Source organism: Octodon degus, unplaced genomic scaffold (assembly GCF_000260255.1).
Source record: "Octodon degus isolate 3935 unplaced genomic scaffold, OctDeg1.0 scaffold00015, whole genome shotgun sequence".
In the NCBI taxonomy this organism is placed as follows: Eukaryota; Metazoa; Chordata; class Mammalia; order Rodentia; family Octodontidae; genus Octodon; species Octodon degus.
This window is the reverse complement of record NW_004524591.1, coordinates 1780849-1803405: the sequence shown is the minus strand read 5'-3', so window position 1 is coordinate 1803405 and position 22557 is coordinate 1780849. Positions and strand designations below refer to the sequence as shown.

The 22557-nt window shown below is 42.6% G+C and overlaps 1 protein-coding gene across 2 annotated transcripts in view; it reads right to left on the bottom strand.

The window, feature by feature from the left end:
* The window catches only part of Ifrd1 (interferon related developmental regulator 1), a 47103-nt gene that overhangs the window by 5830 nt on the left and 18716 nt on the right, over positions 1-22557 (bottom strand). Inside the window, exons 1-9 of one of the 2 annotated variants that reach the window (XM_004626420.2) lie at positions 13797-14117; positions 10118-10222; positions 9784-9868; positions 8725-8849; positions 6753-6910; positions 5403-5453; positions 5141-5319; positions 4943-5051; positions 284-418 (exon numbers count right to left, since the gene is read on the bottom strand). In XM_004626420.2, the coding sequence (XP_004626477.1) occupies positions 284-418; positions 4943-5051; positions 5141-5319; positions 5403-5453; positions 6753-6910; positions 8725-8849; positions 9784-9868; positions 10118-10222; positions 13797-13890 (1041 nt within the window). In that variant the 5' untranslated portion in view covers positions 13891-14117. Of the gene's footprint in view, positions 1-283; positions 419-4942; positions 5052-5140; positions 5320-5402; positions 5454-6752; positions 6911-8724; positions 8850-9783; positions 9869-10117; positions 10223-13796; positions 14118-22557 lie in introns of those variants that run through there. The other variant, XM_023709844.1, reaches the window with a different exon arrangement.

Genomic DNA, 22557 nt, shown 5'->3' with positions numbered 1-22557 from the left:
AAAATCTGCTTGGAGCCAAGTGCAGTGGCACACACCTGTGATCCCAGCACTGGGCGAGGCTGAAGCAGGAGCAAGTTCAGGTCCCACCTGGGAAACTTAGCAAGACCATGTCTCGAAAGCTTTTTAAAAAGGGCCAGAGATGTAGCTCAGTGCAAAGGCCCTGGTTCAATCCCCAGTACCACTTGGTCTGTATGAAATTCAATCAACAGAATGAGCCCATTTTAAGTCCAGCCTAAAACAATTACCCAAAATAAGCAGCTACTACGGCACCAAGGAGGCCTACCTCGACCGCCCGCAGGACGTCTCTGAACACGGAGCGCTGCTTTCTCTTGTCCACTTTGGCCCGGTGTTTATTTCCATCTGTAGCCAAAGCCCTCAGCATCTGGGTCAAAGATTCTATGTCTTCATAAAAGAAGTCCTGGGCAAGAACAAAAAAGCAAGTTTGTTTCACTGGTTACTGTTCTTTTACAACTTCTAGAGTCATCAAAGTGCGGAGACCAAAGGCCGGGAAGCAAAGCCCAGCCTGGGGCAACTGAGCAAGATCTTGTCTCCTGAAAGAGACTAAAGGGTGCTGGTGGGACACAAAGTGAAGACCTGGTCTCAAACACCAGTACCTCAGTACCACCACCAAAGAACACAAATCAAAACAAAAACCCAGTAAGATTCACTTCTTTAGCTAACTAAAACCAGAGCCAATATTTCTTACTAAGAAACTACAAGTGAGCAATCTCTATAGTTCTAGTTTGTATTTGACATTTGCTTGCAGCATATCTGATAATCATTTAACTGTTCTATTAAAATAAGCAGTTCTTATTCTTAGAATTACACACACAATTACCCAATCTCAAAATTAAAGATCGCTGTACTGTTGGAAAATAAGCTTGAAATTAGTGGGACCATCCTATTTTGAAATATATAGACTTTGTCTTACTGTTTACTATCTCAACTGTTTTCCTCAAGTGTGTCAATTTAATCTAAGTTTGAGTTTGACGTAACACTAACTTAAAAATCTATTATACAGATTAAATAAACCAAAATTCTAATGTCACTTTAACTTGTTTTAAGAACTGAGAACCACTGCCAGTGTTTCCAACTGGGGATGATCCTACCTCCCAGGGGACATTTGAAGACATCTTTGTGGTCGTAATAGGGGCAAAGGGTACTGCTGGCACCTAGCACACAGGGGCCAGGACACTCCTGAATCCTTCGATGCCCTTGGCAGCCCAATTGCAAAACATTATCCAGCCTCAAACACCAGCATGCTAAGGCTGAGAAACTCCAATATGATCTTAGCCATGGAAAACACTCAGTCTAGTTTATTGTAATAAGTATTAAAACTTAGATAAAACAATGTCTAGCATTTTAGGGAAAAGACTCCATAAGCCCCTGGGGCATATATTTAAAAAAAAAGAAAAAAAATTCAACATGACAAAAATAGCACCCAAAGCCTATTCACTGGAGTTTAGAGTAGCTGTACCATAAAACTGTATGCCACACAACAAAGAATGGGTTCCAGCACACACACAAGGGTCTTAACTCTCATCATTAATGAAAAGAAAATAGTCATTATTATACAACAGGATCAAAGTCTTGAATTAGAATTTCAAATGTGTACTACACACCATACTATGCTTCAATAATTGGGCCTCTGCTTTATCATCTTAAAAAAAGGATACCCACCTTCCTATATAAGAGTTGAGGTATCATGTCAGTATTCCAGATTTAGAGGATTTTATACAGAATATTAAAAAAAAAATTGGAGTAACAAGTTAGATCTAGAAGAAGCTATATAATGTCATGTAAGGCACAGATTATGCAGTAAGAACATCGAAGTTTGAATCAAAAGCGTCCAACCACTTAGATATACACAAGCTTGGGTGTAATTATATTAGCAATTTGTGCCTCAGGTTCATCTTTTATAAAATGGAAACAATACCAGTGGCATCTCATAGGTTTACTACAAATATTAAGCGAAATATTAAAAATGTATAAACATTAATATATGACATTCACTAATGTATGACACCTCTTACTGTTCGGACAGTCTGTTCAAAGTAACACAACATAAAGTTGACAAACTTGTCAGCTAAAGGCAATTACTTCATACCAAAATAATGACCATAATCAAATGTTTTCAAAAGTTCAGTGGAATTAGCATGAAATGAAACCACAGAAACCTTCGGAAGGGCTATCTACAGTGGTGCATGCCTACAAGCCCAGGTACTCAGGAGGCTGGAAAAGGCTAGTTTGGGCAACCTAGAGAGTCTGTCGCCAAGACAGAATGACAATTTTTAGAAGAGTCTAGACTGGGTGAAATTCTTACGATCACAAAGTCATTCCCAAAACTAGCATCTCTATAAAGAACTCACCGGAGCACCAACTAAAAGCGACGAAGTAAGCTGGTCTTGAACAGCTATTATAAGTGTTATAAAAATCATAGGCTGGGGGTGCGGCTCAGCAGTCACTCAGCAGCAGGCTCAGAATGCCTGCCTAGAGTTTGTTAAGGCCTTGAGTTGGATCCCCAGCAATGAAGAGAAAAAAAGTGACACGACTCTTATGGAAGTCTAACATTAAAACAGAAGTTGAGGGCCGGGGAGATAGCTCAGTGGAAAAAGTGCTTGCCTGGCAAGCACAAGGTCATGCGTTCAATGCCCTGGTACCACAAAAAACCAGAAGTTGATCCCTCCTCAGCTTCTTACCTGATTCTCTAAGCACAAAGATTTATTTCTTGAAATTATCAGATTTAGTGTGGAATGTGTTGTTAGTCTTCAGGGTTTCTTCTCTCCACACATGGGGTTTCCCACCAAGTGAGATGGGGGTGGGACAGGGGAACGGGAGAATACCTCCTACTGTACATTTTTCTGAGTCCGTCTTGCACCCAGATATCACATCCCTGTGGCCTGTAACTCTACCCACCTAACAGCCTCCCGCAACTTCCCTCGAGTTGCCCATAAACACAGTCCTGCTGAGGAGACGGGGCCACGCTCGTCCCATCAAGCATTCTGTTAACAGCAACCACTTACACTGCACCTGGTTCTCAGCAACCCTGGGCGCAGCTGCTAGTGTTCTCTTCACTCTAAAGACGAGTGAGGCACAGAGAAGCTGCAGAACATCATCATCCAACTAAGAAGGTACAAGAGAAATGAGAACCTAGACAGGAGAAATGAGACCTCCAAGCCCCAGCCTGCACGCGTAAGCAAGGTAAACAAACTCTCAACAGGGAGCAACAACACCTAACTTCATCTTGAACACAGTGACTAATAACTCACCAATTTGCTCTCAGAAACCCAACCTAAGTCAGCTCTTCACAACTTTTTCCTAAGTCTCTGAGGCAGAATTCATCACAATGCCAAGCTAATAACATCTCAAAATTAGGTTAACAAAAGCTCTGAGTAAACAACACTATTCATTTGCTACAAAGACTACTTAAATCTTCCTATGCATTTCATCAACCACCTGGTTTAAAATTTTTGGTTTTTGTGGTGCTGCGGATTGACCCCAAGCCTTTTTTGCATGTGAGGCCTCAACCACAGGGCTCTACTCCCAGGCCTCCCTGGTCTACATTGTTGTCACTGCCCATACACTGTAACTACCCCATTACACACATGTAAAAGGTTTACGTAAGTAAAAATAGCAGACAAGGTACTGTTTGTAAACCAGCTTGTTTTTGTCCATGGACAAGGACCTAAGTCATAATATGTCTGGATGTCCCCTGGCTCACCTATATGATGCCTAAAGTCAGAAAACAAAGGCATACAGTGGTAATATGCTATGTTTACACCCATTTAAACAAACTTAACATGTACAATTCGAACTGCATTGTTACTTTTAAGATGAATTTCAAAGAAAAAATTAGTTTCTAGCTGTTAGAAAAATACAAGATTAAAAACTGGGACATCTGGCTTCTGGGCCTTGAGGTTAAGGAGCCAGCAACCGTTAACTGCTGAATTTGAGTTCAATTTCCACAGAAGGAGAATCATTAGCTCCCCCATTAGCTTCCTGCCCGTTCTTTCCTGCTAGCCTTCCACAAAGGACAGCAAGGGAGCTGCGCAGACACTTCACACATACAAATTTGAAGAGCCCGAACATTTTAAGGCATATGTCTACAATAAAACACAGAAGACTAAACACAGCAGGTAACCCAGAACACTATTAATCCTATTCCAAAATATTCCATTCCTTACAATGTTCCATTCTCAAAATATTTTCTCCTTAGATTAAAAAGTATCTAGTACATAAGTCAAGGTTAGATAAATACCTCTTATTTGCCTATTACCCATCTATTTGGGTTTTCTTACTGGATCCATCTACTTGCTATCTTGACAGTTAAAAACTGACATGATTCAGTGCCTTAGACAAAGGGTGTCCTGAGCACAATATTTTAAATGCTACAGCTGAAACAGAACCCAGGAAACTGAGCCACAAACTCAAACATCTTCAAGAGCCATGCCATGGTGACTAACATCTGTGCATGGACAGTGGAACTACAAAGCACATGCACCACTGGAAAAGGTGATGTGAAACAAGGAATCCACTCAGCCCATCCCACCCTATGCTGGCTCAGCATCCCACCCATTTGTCTGGTACTCCTTACAAAGTGTCACATGCCTGAACTGCCTTAGTGTGTCGGGCATCTGAGAAATCTAAGCAGTTCTGAACAGGTTATGCCATACATAACTCTCCCTCAAGCTCAGACCACCCCTAAACTTTAGTTTTATAGACAGCAAAACTTCAGTGTAAGTATGCTCAAATATCATGCTACCAATTCCTGTCAGGTTAGGCCTTCTTAGAAGTATTATTCATGATAAGCAGCACAATCAATCTGTCACCAGGTTCTTCGCTGGCCAACCTCCAAGCTTATTATCTAATTCTTAACTGCGATGGTACAAGGCAACAATGGTCCCCGAGCAACAGCAGCTTCAGCTGCCCATCAGATACTTACAGTCTCCATCTCTCTGGCCAATTCAAACAGAAGCGCCAAAGATTCACCAGCAGCTATTCTCATGTTTACATCATCACAAGAAAGCAGGCTTGGAAGTTTATGGAAATGCCTAGAAAACAGTGAGTCATTACTACGTGAATGCAACCAGTCATGCCAATTGAATGTGTTTATAAAATACAAAGCTGAAACAATGCCTACATCTCCAGCCTTTTCTTCACTTCGCTGATGGGGCAGATGGTCAGTAACAACGTCCACGAGAGAAGCGAGCTGATGTGGAGCACTGTGGAGGGCGTGCTGCAAATGCCATTGGAGTCTTTGTCTTTGAGATAGGACTTGGTGAAGATGTTTTCCAAACAGTCCAGGGTTGAATACAGTTCCTAGCAGGAAAGAACACGCAATAAGACAAACCCCCTTAAATCAGAAATAAGCGCACAGAACTGGACCAAAGGTTTTTACTTACGGTAATGTCATCTGTGGCAATAAAAGAGCAAACACCAAAGCAAGTTGCACACTAAAAAATAAAATTAAACAACGTTAGTGTTGGTAACTTACAAACAAATTCTGCATCTGTTCTTACAGTTGAAAGAGACAATTTTCTTCACTACTTGACTCCATTAGTTTCTAAGTACACTGTATGGAAAAGAGAAACGAAACACTGGCCGAAGAGCTGAGTGAGCGTTTCCGCCCACACTCTGCCACCTACCTCACAGTGCAACTTTAGGAAGATGACCCTGTTCCCTGTGGGACTTTTTTTTTATTAACTCATAAAATTGGAGAGGAATACTGTGTGCAAATGAACGTTGTAATTTTTAAATGCATTCCAGCTCCATATCCTATTGCTGAAATTATTATTTTTCTTACTCTCCATTTAGTAAAAGCACTTTGACTATCACCTCACTGCTTCCTTATATGCGGCACCAATGCCTAGATCATTTCAAACTTAAACTCTACTTTAAAAAATGGAGACGTAAGTTTCAACATTAAAGAAGTCCAATCCTCCTATTAAAAACTATAACATTGCTACTGGTTTCCAAGGTGACTTCTATGAGCTGAGCTGGGGGATCACACCTGTACCCTCAGCGCTATGGAGGCCAAGGGAGCGGGGCTACAAGTTTGAGCGGAGCCTAGAAAATCTGGCAGCTTTGCAAGTTTCTCCCAAGGGGAGGTGGAGGTAACGCTGGAGATGTAGCTCAGCAGAAGAAGGACCTGGGTCTGATCCTGAGTCTACCAAAAACAAAAAATAAAGAACAAGTAAAAAGAGAGAAGTGTTACATTTGTTGATTTTTATGAAGACTTTACTATGAAAACTCAAAACAGCTTCCAAGAAATGAGCATGGAAGCAGAAAGCTCATAAAAATCAAATACCAAACTACAGAGTACTGACTAGAGAATGAGCACATTTTCAAGTCTCAAAAGGAAAAATATGTCATCAGAGGCCAGTTTCAGAGATGCACAGGGCGACCCAAATTCAGCTTTTTAAAGGGCATATGTAGGACACAGCAGGCAAGAAAAAGAAAGCAATGCATTTGACCTAAAGAAAAAAGCTACCAATAATCATTAAGTGTCTAAATCCTTTCTTTAAATTCCAATCAAAATTATTCTATAACCATCTTGAATAAAATTACCTTCACTTTCCATATGTAGAAATTTACACAGGATGCTCTTTGGAGTAAGAAAATTTAAGAAAACAATTGCCATATTACACCTTTTTGCTAAACCAAAAGACAAATATAATAAAGTATTAATAAGAACTTTTTTATGCCTGAGAGTACCATGCCTAGGTATTGCTACACACAAACCTCATACTTACAGTCTGCCTTGCCTGGACACTAGCTGTTCCGTCACACATTATTTTCTTTAGGATGGGCCCAAGAGTCTTTAAAATCTCTTCACTTTCGATGCCAGGGCCCAGCTGAACACAAAGCACGGAGGCCAGCACCGCGGCTGCACGCTGCTCGTCGCTCTTTCCTAGGAAAGAGGCCGACACGCCACCGTGGCACATTATTATTGTCAGGACGCCACTTCAGCCAGTCTCTTCCCAATTCTTTCAATTACAAAACAGTACCTACCCTTTACGGAACCCTTCCTGCGCTCCAGGCATGGCCATGAAGTGGAAACCTAGTGAAGCTAATGTGCTCCAATTTTAATTTATTTAGTTATTTATTTTTTAAATCCTTCCTTGCTTCAGTACAGGGTCTCACTACTCAGCTCCAACCCATAGTGATCTTCCTTTCTCAAACTCCCCAGTGCTGGGATCATGGGCGTGTGCCACCCCCCGCCCCCCCCAGTCTTAGTGGCCCACCTAGGGTTCCGGGGCCAGCATGGCATGTGGTACTGGGGATTAAACCTTGCTTGCCAGGCAGGTGCTCAGACCGCTGAGTTACCTCTCCAGTGCATGTGCTCCAATTTTACAACCAATCAAACCCTAGCACTGCCATGAATTAGCCGACAACCACCACCTACTCTTACTCTCTAAGCAGCTTTACTGTTCAATAAAATGCAAGTTAATTAATCCTTCTAAGGGAACCCTGTAATGGCTAAACAATGTGTTTCATGTTGCTTTCTGCTTTCCAATTCTTTTACGACATTCAGTATGGATATTCAAGTGGCTCCTGAATTAGTCTCCTAAGTATTTCAGATGTACAGTCCACAAAGTAATTTTCCCAGTTTCTCGCCAAAACTTTTAACAAAATAAAGCATTAAAAATAGGATTCTTTAAAACTACAGAAAATATATTCCAAAAAAATAACGGAAAATTAATTGTTTTGACAACTGTATGCACTAAGGGGTTTAGGCAAATACTAAACCTAAATTATCTGATAAATTAAACATGTATAAATAAGATTGGAATGGATTTTTTTAAGTCATATAGTCTAACTATCATTATGGGAGACAATTTCAATATGAAGTAACTTAAAAATCCACTGTGTTATCCCAAAAAAGTTGGCCCTACTATCAACTATACCACTAAGAAGTTACATAAGCCTGGAGCCAACTCACTTTCCCCAGACCTTTCCTTATTCTGTAAAATGGGTGGGGCAGATCTCAAAGGTTTCATTCATGACAGCTTTCACCAAAGACAAAATGAGAAAAATACAGATATGGCAGAGCACATTCAATTTAAGACACTTGGGCTCCATACTTTTTTGGTGCTAGATTTTGAAACTAAAGAGGTAATGATAGAAAGTAACTACGTTTATAATGTCCTTAGTTGGCAAAATAAGTAAACTGGCAGATGCACATCATTTTATTAACTGTGGTGGTTCCTAAAACTGAAGGCTGGTATCACTAGACTTCACCTTTAAGGTGTCACTTTATTCTTCAAAGTTGTATCATCATAACATGACCACAAATTCAAATATCTCAAGGGTTATCCTGAAAATTATGTCATTTACATGTACAACAAATGTTTACAGTACAGGCAAAGGAAAAGGAAACTACATGATTGAAGTTTAGAAAATGAAGTAGAATGGCTTTGAAATTATACCTTAATAATGGTGACAACTGACACTATCAAGCCTTTCTTTTGTAGAAGATGGCAATCAGTTCTTTGATATAAAAAGGAATGGCAGGCAATCCAACCTCCATCCTTCCTCATTTCAATATTACTGCACAAGACAGTTTCTAGCCAATCTCATTCTGAGGTCTGTTGCTCATCATATATACCCTATCACTATCCTAAGAGTGAGCTCATATTCTAGCACCATTAACAAACATTACTTTAAAGAACATAGCAAAGCCATCTTAGTTCTGTGCCAGTGATCCCAAAATAATGGTGTTACCTTTCTTCAGGCAGCGTTCAACACTATCAGTTAAGGTCATTCTTCTTTCCAGAATGAATTCATAGAGCATTTTTGAAGCCAGTGCATTTTTAATGCCTTCAAGAGCTGCCTGCCTTGTCTTCGCACTATTTAAGATAAATATAAGAGAAAGATGTGGAGGGATGTGCCATCAGCAGTGACTTCCAAACAGCTTACTTCTATCCACACATCTTCTAGTCCCACTGTCATCAAGGTCTAACTATTTTCCAGTAATACAATTTGCTCTACAATTTACCTAATACACAAAAGTTTTAAATTCCTTTAGATCACACCATTTTTCTGTTTAATCGTTTGACAGCCATGACTAAGCAATGACACAGAGTTGCATAGTTCCATTGCACAAGACTCCTATATTATGTAAGTAAATTTACATTTTTAACATTACAAAAGTCTAGAATTCATGTTTGCATCTTCTGGGCTTTAAAAAATATTCCATCTATTTAATTCACTTCTAGAGCTACTATGAAGAAAACAGTATTTTTCATGTCCATAATGAAAGTGTTCAAGCGGCTTAAAACAAAGTTCCACTGTCATTTCCAGCTGAAGATCAACTTTTAATCCAGCACAGCTATTTCAAGTACAATCAAATATAGTTATAGGTATGCTATTATGCTAGAAAAATGACTAATTCAAATCTAAATACTATCCACATCTTAACAACCACGTTAAAGTTAAAAGACCAAAGGAATACGAAACAAATCATCCAAAGTAAGCAAATCTAGGTTTGGAAAAACACTGTTGTCCCAGAGAGCTATACAAATTATATATGTAAGGTGGCTGATCAGAATCAACTAATGAAGGTTTCGTTTCTTGTACTGGGGTTGAAACCAGGGCTTTCCCACTTCACTACATCCCCAGACCCTTTCTGCATTTTTCATTCTGAGACACACTCTAAATTAAGTTGTTCTGGTAGGGCTTGAACTTGTGATCTTCCTGCCTCAACCTCCCACAGTTATCAGAATTATCAGTGTGTCCCCCTACCACCATTTAGAATGGACAGATTTTAAAAATTTTTCTTACCTCTTATCCAAGGTTAGGTCAATTAATCCCTTCAATTTGTACTCTAAGTCTTCTTGAGTTCCTTCTTCGTCAAGGACCTCTGGTCCTATAAACAAAGGAAAACAAAACAAAAAAAGAGACTAAATGTGCGGTGCACGCAGCACGCAGAGGCCCTCACTCGGCACTCAGTCAGCTGAGTCCTCCCAGCAGCCACGCAGCAGGGGGAACTCAAGTGCCGGCACTTTGCCATAAATAAGGGGGTTTGGGCACTCAGTGTCCTGCAAGGTTAATCACTGCTTTAGAGAGAAGACTTCCCCTTTTTAGGTAAAGCTGCAAGCTCAGAGTTAAAACATACCATCCTCAGCAAAGCTGGAGGGATCGCTGTAACCACTGCAATGGCTCATTGTCTCGATGGATGCATCCTCATCACTAAAGGGCTGGATATGTCGATGCTGGTCACCTAGAGGTGCAGAGGGAAAGCAGCACAGGATATTGTTGCTATGTACACAAATATTTAACTTAAGAAACTTCAGCTTCAACTCATTTACTTTTTTAAAAAGGTGACGATATCCCACGAGTACATACTTAAATATTCCTAAAGTCAATTCACATAATGTAATCTATATTTCACAGCACCAATTACAATACAAATCAACTTTAATAATATGTTAACTATAACAAGATTGATGACACAAAACCTGATAGGATGGAAACATTACTTGCAAACTGTAATCTTAAATCATAAAGCATAATAAAATATATTTAGAAAGTATTCTGTCATGGATCATGGTAAGGAGGAAGACAGAGACAAGTCTTCTCAAGGTAACGACTGGGCTTAGTAAATCTTAACCACTGCCCATGTTTTCAGGTACATCTTACGTCACAAAGAACCAAAGACACACGTCTATGTTAAGGAAGGATAATTTTAAAGATAACTTTAAGAAAAAAGGCTTAAAATGAAAGTTTTGGTTATCTGACCTTTAAAAGAAAGGTTTCAGAATATCTAAGAATTTAAAAACATCAATGCTTTTTTAAAAAAGAAAGAAAAAAACCCTGCTCTTTTGAAACTAGAATTATCTCTTCTCAACTTCATTAACTTAAAGAATAAATGCCTAACTTTTCATATTAGTAAAAAATTTACCCAGTCATGACTTATACTGTGCACTGAGTTAAAATGAGTCCCATATGCTGTCCTCAAAGTGACCTTGAATCAACTGATTTACTCCTGAACCCAACCTCTGGCATCCGCGAACTCCCAACTACAACTACCGCTACTAGGTCTCTATGTCCAAGTCATAATGTTTACTACCTGACTGCTTAAATCCTTCAAGTTAAAGCCTGTTACAGCTGGATTATTTTTCTTTAAAATAGGGCTTTTTTTTAAATCAAAGTGGATTTAGCAGATTTTTTTTAAAAAATTAACATAGCAAACAGCCTTCAAATTTGCTTGTTCCTTGTCAAAGCAGCAAAAGTAGTAAAGCACAAAGAATATGCAATGAGGCCAAAGTCCTAAAACATCCTAATCACAATGCTTAGGGTAGAAATAAACAAAGACCCATGACATCACATCTATTTCTGAATATTTTCATGACTCCAAGTCATGCAAGCTGTGTGTCATATGATTACTATTCTCACATTTACTCACAAATCAATTTACATTTTTTTCATATTCAGCCTATTACTGTATTACTGTGCAGCTCTACTCAGCTTCCTTCTCTTAAAGAATCATTTTCAAGGATTTCTTTCCATGACTCAAGAGTTTTTTGTTTCAAAAAATAAAGCAGAAACCTTGCAGGAATGCCTGCTATCCAGGGCACACCTTTGATCCTAAGTAACATCAATGAGATGGCACTAAAGTCCTGTTTTGCTAGAGAGCTGACGTTCCAGATTGTTTTCTCTCTTCAAGTACAGTAGGTGCTGTGACAGGAATGCACACCTGTACAGAAGGACAATTTTCTTAGCTTCCTAGAACTCTCCACTAACTTAAAGAATCTAAGCAGTAAGTCCACTAAAGTAATAAAGTCTAGTATTTCTTTGGTTATACATTAAAGACCTCATTTCTTTTCGCTGTCACTAGGCTAAGGCAAAGTTAATAAGTGCTTGCCTGGCAAGCCCAAAGGCCTGATCAATCCCCAGTTCCACCAAAAAAAAAAAAAAAAAGAAAAGAAAGAAAAAGGTCCAATCTCATCCCCAGAACTTTTTCCTTTGTCCATTTGCAAGAGGTAACCACAGTTTACAAGTTATAATGTAAGCTTCCAAAAATAAAGCATGTACAGTTGTGTAAACCAATCAAATACATATTTACTTTCCATTTGCTAATATATATTAAAAATGAGTGTTTTAAGTGCTTGTATTGTGTATGCTGAAATGTGGTGTTTAAATGTGGGTGTGTAAATGTATCTTTTCTATTAAAAATAATTTTAAAAGCAGCAATAAGGCAGATGATAGGTCATAAATAGGTTTTGATACAAAATTTCAAAATCAGTTTTCCTATTACTGGGGCAGTGTACTGCCTACTTGGAGAGGGAATAAATATTTGTGATTTAAAGACCATTATGTATATTTCCATTTTCAAAACAACTACCTTACTGCTCCCCCATTATTTCCATTTCATCAACAAAAAGTAAGCTCAAGCATAAAATTACAATATCATTTTTCGAAACTGAATTCAACATATATTTCTGATAAGGAAAAGCTGAAACAGAACTAAGAAATGTTCTCAATTGGCTCTGGGCAAACAGATGTCATAAACTACAGATTTCACACAGAATAAATTTCATGAACTGGGCAAACATTCCATCAAAATAAAGGGCAATCAAAAGACAAATTTTATTTATAACTGTCTGTTATTATGTCTAATACATGAGCACAAGTTTTGGGGTGCTACAAATCCTGTGGGGAAGTGCCTGTTTCTAATCACCTTGAACAAGATGCAATAACTGGTGTATTTACTTTTCTAATGAGCAGTGAGATAACATTCTGAGGATTAGAGTGGCAGCAGGGTGGACAAACAGCTAATCTCTAACACTAACCTGAAGTGATAATGTCTCTCCACGGTCCAACACTCTGCTCCACAATCTCAAAACAATTACTAAGTGAGCTGAGTATGCCCAGTTTAATGCTAATCGATGTGCATTCAGTGTGGCATCTCCAAGGGACTTTGTGGTTAAGAGTCATTTTCTTAACTTTATGGTTACTAAGTACAAACACATATTCAGTTGAACACCTACCCGTCCTAAAAAAGCTCTTTTCTACTTTGCTGCGCGGGTACGAACCTCTAAACTTTCAGCCAACTGCAACGGGGGCTCCTCACCACGCCTGCCTACCCTGAAGCCCTACAGAAGGCAGCACAAAGGACACCACGCCTTCGGCGCTGGCCGCAGGTCTCCCGGAGGAGGGGGCAGTGGGGCCGGGGACTCGGGGCTTCCGCAGGTACCAGCTGGGGGTCGGACAGTACAGGGTGGGGTGGTGGCCTTCGCCTGCAATGCCATCGCCCTGAGGATGGACTAGGGATGCACAAGCAGACGGCGGGACGAAAGCCACTCGCGCGTCCCTGCGCTAACCCAGTCCTTTGGTGCAAAGCCCAGGCCGCGTGACGCCAGAGCCGGCCGGGACCGGCCAGACGTATTGGCACTCCACGAACTCATAATGGAGCCGGAGGTCACAAGCGACGGGTGACAGCCAGGTCGCCACCCGAGCTCGGCCCCACCCAGCGTCAGAAAGAGAGCCTGGGTCAGCCGAACGCAGCCTTCGGGGGGCAGCTCCTTTCCCGCCTAGCTCCGGGACACCGGGATCCAGACACTCCCAAACCCCCACCCACTCGTCCCCGCCCGGCGGCCCGCGCCCAAGCCGGGTAGGCACGCCAGATTCGACTCGCGTGAGGACGGGCGCCGGGCATGCCGGGAATTGTAGTCCGCGGCTGCGCCACGCGGCCCGGAAGCGCACGCGTCCGAGGCGAAGCAAACTACAGCTCCCGGCGCGCCCCCGCGGGAGCCCGGCCAGAAACCCGGCGCCAGCGACTGGAATGCCCTTACCTGCTGTCGCCGCCGTCGCCGTGGCTGCCCCAGAGCCGCCGCCACTACTACTGCCGCCGCGGTGGGGAGCGTTCCGCTTCTTATTCTTCGGCATCGTGGGACGCCCGGTGCCGTCTAAACTGGAGCTCAGTGAAGATCAGCCGATGGAGCTGCACTTTCTACTCGTGCGTCTGTGCGTCGGGCGGCTGAGAGGCGAGTCTTCGGCTAACAACAGAGGCGAAAAGCGACGGGGGTATGAGCGAGTAGTGGCAGCAGCAGAAATCCCCGTGAAGAGCTGTGATCGGAAACGATACATGTTTCTCTCTAGCGCGGGAGCTAAGGCGGGGCGGGAGAGACTGCGACGCCTTAAGTAGCCAGACAGCCTCCTGACGTCACCAGTTGAGGGCGTAGCTAGAATGTTCGATAGCCAATCGCTGAAGATCTCCCCATCGGCGTCCACTAGGGCGGCACCTGGATCCTGACTCCCAATCCCATACTGCAAATCTGCACTCCAAGCCCGAGCCGCAGTCTTCAGGGGGCGCACTGGATCTTGGGAAATGTAGTAGGCCCGGGGGCGGAGTCTGCCCGCATCCCCCTCCCTCGTTCCCCCAACCGCCTTGCTGCCTACAAGCTCTGAGAGTCGTGACCCCGCCTCTGCCCGGCGCTGGGCCACGCGGCCGGAACGCCGAGGAAGAGAGCGGGTTCCAGCCTGGCTACGCAGGCCCCGCGGCGACTTTTCCCAATGCCTCTGCCTTTCTGTGTCCCCGCCTCTGCCGAGCGCGCCTGTACCCTCCTTGGGAACTTCCAGCGACTGCGGTTGTAGAATCCGTGTAGCGATCGTCAGCACCCCTCATCCAAACGTGGTTCCGGGCACTGTTGCCCACGGTCCCCCCCCCCCTAAAGTGTGCTTTCCTCTGCTTCAGCTGTGTCGTTTGTGTCTGCTCCACCTCTAGACCAGAGAACACCCGGCACATCGTCCAAGGACGCGTCCTTGACAACCCCAACTGGATAGGATAAGAGTTTTTGAGAACTTGACAGCTGGCTGAACCAACGTGAACTATAGATACCAGTAATTGCAGCGGGTTTTGTTTTGTTTGTCAAGGTGTTTCTGGATCGCTTGTCTTCCTTGTTCCATTTGTCCTGTTTTTGGGGCCTATAATTAGGTCCACATTCTATGCTTATGACCGACCAAACTCCTGACTCACCCTGGGTAGGTGACTCAATCTCTACCCCACCTCTCACCTGAATTCCATTCTCTGATTTTCCCATTTCCATCTGACCTTCGCACTTGCCCTCGAACTAACATCTGTAAATAAAACCAGCGCTTCCCTCTGCCCCTGTGCGCCCATCCTGGCATCATCCCTCCATATGTTCACATCCCAGCCCTCAAGTGCACACATGGTTCCTTTCTCGAGTTCCCCCAAAGCTGAAATTCACAGCCTGTTCACAGGGTGCCAGACTTTCTGCCCATGTTTCCTGCCCAGTAATACTATGAGATTCACTCCTGTATCCTCTTTTTGTTGTCCTCTGCTTTAATGTTTGCTACAAAAATTCCGTGGCTCCCAGGTACAAATATATATTAAATGCCAACCCCAATGGTTTGACTTGATCCCTTTCTGGTCTCTTCCTCCACCGTTTCCCATATTCTTCAGCTGACTGGGACTGTGCTTCACTTCACTTCCAGTGCTCAGCCCTGCATTCCCACCACTCCCATGTCACTGAGCACAGTTTCATGTCCTCGTGATCCCAGCCCTTCCATCTTCACCCTGAGAAACTGCCTCCATCTTTTCCAATCGAGCTCAGATGCTGCACCTTCTGAAAGCCTGCCAGAGTCCTTTCTTTCTCCCAACTCTGCCAATGTTTTCACTGATACCTCACAGGCCTGCCCTTCAAAGGGCCACACTTCTCAGTTGCTTTCACTTTGTTTAATCCTGAAATAGCAAATGAACTGTACAGAGCTGCATACAACAGGCAAGGATGCTCACTGGAGGGCATGCAGAATCAGCGTAAGACATCCATAAGGCAATCGTGTTTACTGTCTACGTCCCAGCACCTAAGCCTAATGTCCGGCTTCTAATCCTTAAAATCTGTCCTTTGCCTGTATTTGGAGAAGGTGCTTTATTTCTGCATCTTTACAGGTCCACTCAGAGGCTGTTCTTGGGTAGGACTGTTCAGAGTCTACCCCATCATGTACATAGTGGTTTTGCATTTATTTGTGAACAAATGTCATCTCATGACATCACTACCTTTCTCAAAACCAAAATCTTGCTTTCATTCACTCTGTATATCTCATGGAACATAAAGAACTGTTGTATTTTTAATTATAGTCAGTATATGTTAAAGAACAATTTCTAAAATAATTATTTACAAAACAATTGACTTTTTAAACCATTTTATGTGTTTGGTACATGTTCTCACTATGCAGCTCATAGTGATTCTCCTGTTTCAGCCTCCCCAGTGGGTAGGATTACAAGCATGCATGGTGGCCTGCTCAGTGCACCCCAGGCAGGGCCAGCACAGCATGCAGTACCCAGGATCGAACTTGGGTCCTTCAGCTTGCCTAGGCTGACACTTAGACCACTGAGCCATCTCTGCCACCCCAATTGATAAAGCCAAAGTAAAGAAACAAAACTATCATTACATATCTGGAGTAGAAATTTCAGTATAATGAATTCAGAGACATACTTTGATATAATCACCTCATCATAATTTTATATCTATAGCTTACCTCCAGATCAGTACAAATATCAAAAGACTTAACCATCTGCCTCATGTGATGATGGTGGTTTTCCATAAACATACTGGTTTATGCCACCTTTAAAGGAATTAGACTCCAAACGCTGAGTCAACAAGTAGTTACAACTTCAGGAAGAAAGAGGAAGCACAACGGGAAACAAGACAAAAAGGACTTTGTCCTGGGCAGGCTTTGTTCAGAAAAGCACCTGCTCCCAGGTGCTTCTGCCTCCCTCCACTGGGTAAGACCAAGTCCCTTGATGATCTCTGACCAAGGCGCCTGGAAGGCAGGAGTACGTAGTTGGGCTCCTAGGCCATCAAACCTGGGGTCTGTTCCAAAGAATGAAAGGGAAATCGTGGATATAAGGGAGACAACCTGCAGCAGTGCCTGTCTGCAGCTGAGGAAAGGGTCTCTGCTCTCATAACAAAGTGACATTTGTTACCAACTTGATATCCTATGCTACCTCTTACCTCTTAATATTCCATAGAATGTTGCAAAAGTGTTACATTAAGAATTTGGGGGTACCCTTAAGCTGCCATGAGACCTTTCATTCAAAAGCAAGTGGCCATACATATTCAAACCTTCCTCAAAGGCATATACCTAAAATCTTTCCTTTGAATGCTTTCAGTCTGGACCGTCTTGCATTTCTATGCATAGCACTATTTTGGGGGGTTTTTGCATGAGGAATTGAACTCAGGACCTGCCAGGCAGGCACTGTGCTGTGGAGCTATATCATTGGCCCTATGCATAGTATTAAACAATGCATTTCTCCCCAGTCCTCCATGTAGGAATTGTCAGAATCTGGTTCACATTCACGTCTCCCAAATCACTTCTCGTCGCCTAACATAGCCTCCTCTGCCATATTGGACTCCCGGCCAGCCTCAGGGCTCCCAGGGTTCACATTAGTGGGCCTCATCCAAGCTTGGCACCTGCCCTTTTTCCATGACGCCTTCCATCACTCTTCTCACCACCACACCTCAGCCACACTTGTCAGTCTTCTCGGCCAACTCAGAAGCACAAAGTTCATTCCCAGCCTTCCGCAGGGGCTGCTCTCCCTGCCTGATGTGATTAGCATGAGCTTCCCACAGTTGCCATTCAGATCCCAGCTTAAATGACACCTCCCTGCCAGGCCTCCCACTCTGCATCCTAAAGTAGCAGCCTCACACCCCCACCCCCACCCCTTCTCTGCTCTTCTCCCTAGCAGTCTCACTACATCCAACTTTTCTAGTTATCCATGATTATCATCTGTCTCCCTGATGAGAATATTAGAATTATGAGAAAAGAGATCCTGTCTGCTTTATTCTCTACTTTATCTTCAGTTCTGAAGCAGTAGATAGTACTTAGTAGATGTCTTAGTTACTTTTCTCGTTACTGAGACAAAATTCGCAACACCCAAGGTTGAAAGAGCAGAGGTTTATTTACCTCAGTGTGTGGAGGTTTCAGTCCATAATCAGCTGGCTCCAAGGCAGGGTGGTACATGGCAGAGGGGCATCTGTTCATAGTGGTGGAAGACAGCAGAAACAGCAAGGGGGAGACAAGCCTCCCTCTGCCCCTTCTATCAGGCTACTGGGATTGGGCTGGTGTCAATCCCATCAGTGGACTGATCCAGCAACCACCCACCCTTCATCCCAACACCCTTAATCCCAGCATTGCACCATCAATTAATCAAACTCCAGATTCAGCTACCTCCAAAAAAGCCCCATCTAAAAGCACATGAGGCTCTGGGGGGACATCTAGACACAAACTGTAATAGTAGATGTTCAATTAATATGACTAGAGAACTAGACAAGTAACCAAACACGCCTCTCCCTTGAACATCCCTTTCCCTACGTTTTAAGTCACAGAGCCTGAGCCACCCAAATTACCTGGTTCAAGCATCTCTTGTCCCTGTCCTATAATGTCATCTCTAGAATGGCATCAATTACATGTATTGGGGGCCTGGCCCTAGCTCAGGCCTTTAAGTGGCTGCTTCCACAAAGCTCTCAGCCTCAGGTTGCTGGAGTTCGAACCTCACAACTCTCCCGCTGGCCAAAAGTGCCCTGAAGGCATTCGAGGAACCAAAAAAAAAAAAAAAATCCTTATTCCAATTATATGTATTATAATTTTTGATTCCTTATCCATTTCCCTATCAAACACAGCTCATATGGGCAAAATCCAAGTTGGCCTTTTCTGAAACATATGCTAGGTCTCTGGCATCACAGGCAGCACCTTTGTATAAGTTAGAAAAAAAGAGGACGCCTGACCACCAGGCTGGATTCGCCCCCACCCCCCTTCACTGAGGAGCCACGCACAATGTCTTTGAATGCGCGAAAGAGTGAGTTTCTTTTGTATCAAGCAGTTTTCTTGAAAGCAAAGAAACTGGCGGGGAAAGTACGCTGGAGAGCCTGACATTTATCAGCGGTTCACTCCGTCAGTGTGGCTCTGTCTTCTCACGTGTCTCGTGTAACTCTCACGGCAACCCCACGCAGGAAAGGTTAGCTTTACCATGTGATGGATGAAGAAATGGCTTCAGAGAGCCTCTGCAACTTCCCTGAGGTTGTACTGCTGGTAAACAGTGAGCCAGTGATTAAAACCTAAGGCCACCTGACACCAACGTTGTCCTTGGCCCACTTCCACAATGCAAACTGGCCGCTTACTCCCAGGAGCCCTGGGTTTCTTCTATACAGTCCTGCTAGAAAAGGCCTACATGGGCAAAATCTTGTCCTGCTTTCTTTGCTTTTAGTGTCCCTGGACCATGCATGTTGATATATGTGGTATGTTCAGTTGGTGACTGCCTGATAGTTATTGGACAATAAAATCTTGGTTTCAATAAAATCTATTTCTATATATCTCTAAGATTATAGAAGACTATATCAAATAGTAATATTACTCAAACTTTTTTATTTATTTTTTCCCATAATTTTATTGAGAAACAAATAGCAATGAGACAGTTTCAAATCAAATTGGTAGGACAGATCCAATACTTAACACATTGTATACTCTCTTCCTAGTAGTTATTTGCTGTACAAGATGCAGACATGATATCCTATTTACAAACACTATTAGAACAAATCCCTCTATTCATTAAGAGAATGTAACTATATATCTATCCTAAGCACTTTGAATACACAGATACAAAATGGACATTCATCTGTATCCCCTTTTTTGTTTAGTTCCGTCACTTGAATATTATAGGTGTGTTACTCAGCAAAATATTCCAAAAGAGTCCAGCAGTCCACAACAGTACTAAGTCTTCCGCTTGACTGGCAATGTCAGAAATTGTTGACCTGAGTCCCCCACAGCTCAACATAACAGCATGGCTTCACTTCTTATACTTCATTTTTATCTTTTTCTGCTGGATGGTTAAGACCAAGGTAAAGCAGGACCTATGCAACAAGAGTTGTAGCTTTTGGATCTGATAAGATCAGTGAAATCCTCTCAGGATTTATCCTGAAATCCTGTACCTCAGATTGTAGATCCTTTGTCAGTGTTGCTCAAACTTTTTTAAAATGATCACCACCTGTTAAATTTCAGGCTGCACTGTTTTCTTTTTTTCTTTGTTTGTTTTTCTTTTTCTGTTCTTTTTTTTTTTTTTTTTCTTGTGGTACAAGGGATCCAACTCAGGACCTTGTGCTTGCCAGGCAGGCATTTAGGCCACTGAACTATCTTCCTGGCCCTGCACTGTTTTCTTAACATGCTTGCCATTTTTGTTTTATTACCAAGAATGGTGATAATGGTACATGCTAAATTTGAGAGCCCCAGTAGGTTAAGGAAGGATAGCAAGGCAGACTTTGTTCAAACTCATTAAGACTTGAGGTATATTTTAGTTGCCTTTCTTTCTGTTGTGAAGGAGACTTGTGGGGGTGTGGTTTTCAGCTTTAAAATTGCATGTACTTTCTCTAGCAAAATTTCTAGCAAGAACCATATTCAATTGTCTTCTAAAGCAAGCAAGTTGTTTATTTCAGCAATTGCAGCATTATCAATAATACAATCTGAGGCTCTGTTCGAATAGTGCTGTGAACCCTAAGTTCCACAATAGGTACAATAAACCAAGCTGTTTACTGTGCTGGAACAGCTTTCCATGGAAACAGGACAGACATGGAATAATCTCTGAAAGTAAAGAAAGCCATTGGCCCTTTTTACTTGGATACCGAAATCTCAGTGTTCTGAAGTGGCCTCTCCACCTTGCTCCCCACGCCTGTCCTCCTCCCAGCTTCCCTTACACAGTAAGCAATGCCAGTGCTCTGGCCAAACAACTAGAGAATCTTAACTTTGGAGAAGACTTGAGAGACTTGATCTAGGAAACCTTCTGACACACAGTGATCTATGTAGGTCTCTAACTCAGTCTTCCAGGTTCAAATCTGGACAAACAACTTATGTTGGGGTCCTGAGCAAATCTTTTAACCACATACTCCATATCTTGGTTTCAATAAAATAATGATCCATGTGGCTGGATCAAAGAATAAACAATACATGGAAAGCCAAAAACATAGTGCCCAGTACAGTAACCCAAGCAACAAGTGTTAGTCACTAATGTCAGCAAGCAGATATGTACTCATCTTTGCTCAAATCCTGATAGGGCTGGGAATCATTGACTCTTAAGTTACTCCATTCCAGCACTGATCTGTTTTTTAAAAGTTTCATATTCCTCCAAGAGAAATTTGTCATGTACCTACTATGTACCAAGGTCTGCGCTAGAACCTGAAGAAAAAAGAAATGGGAACAGGGCATCTGGCTGTGTGCAGACACCAGTTTAGCAAGAGAGTTTTTCATCTAATGGCCTGTGGTTTTCCTTCCCTCTCACCCGCTTCGAGGTGATGCTCTTACTTCTTCCCTAATTAATCAGCTTCCATGACCCATGTTCTAGGATGTGATAAAGGGGGCCCCTCATCTACACCTAAGCAGCCGGCCCATGGGCTCCCCAGAGAGTTCAGCCCTTTCTCCAGGAGCAGGTCACCGTGCCCCATGCATCTCCATTTCCTTATCTGAAAACTGGGAGTAAATCCTTGCCCTATTGATGTCACTGGATTGTCATAAATAAATGAGATCATTATCAAGGTCTTTGTGACCTACCAGCTTCTCCACAATGATGAGACAGATACTCATTTGAAACCAACAAAAAAATGACTCCTAGTTATGGAATTTTTGACATCAGTAAGCAAAGGAGGCTCTTTGGCTGGGAGCTAATATAAGGCCAGAGAGAAGTAAATTTACCTAGCTCCCAGATCAGACAACAATACCAGACTTAGTCCGGAACACATCCAGCGTGGCTCCTGAAAATCTCACTGGTGTCCACATCTGGGCTTTAGATCCGGATCTTGACTCAGAATGCCTTACTAGCTCCATGACTTTATGCAAATTCCTCAATCTAAGCTACTATTTCTTTGCTTGTTAAACAGATTCTTTCTTGCTGGGAATTCAGAATTAGAACTAGAGACACAAAGGCTGAACAAGTCTTCTAACCAGAGAAAAAAAAGCAGCTATTACGTGAAATAACGAGAGCACCAGCTTGCAGAGGAAGCAATGTAACAGAACCACGTTGAGGAGCAGATACACAAAATGAAATAAAAATGAAACATTCAGCTCCTCTGAGGCTTTCGCTTCCAAGTGACAGCACAGTAGAGACTCCAGTAAAATTGTGACTTAAGGTCCCAGGGACACCCTTCAACTTTTTTTTTTGTCTTTTTATTTATTTATTTGTTTGTTTTCTTTATTTGAAACAGGGTCCCACTGTGCAGTTCAGACTGGCCTTGAGCTCAGTTTGTAGTCCAGGCTGGTCTTGAACTGGCAACGATCCTCTGCCTCAGCCTCCCAAGTGCTGGGATGACAGGCACGTGCTACTACTCCTGGCCCTATTTATTCTTTTTGTTTTTGTTTTTTTTGGAGGCACAGTCTCACTATACAGTTTAGGCTAGCCTCAAACTCACAACAGTCCTCCTGCCTCAGCCTCCCAAGTGTTGGAATCACAGGTGTGTACCACCACACCCAGCCTCCACCCCCCCTCCTGTGGGGGGGGTTTGGGGGAGGGTTTTTTTTTTTCAAATTTGTGTGTGTGTGTGTGTGTGTGTG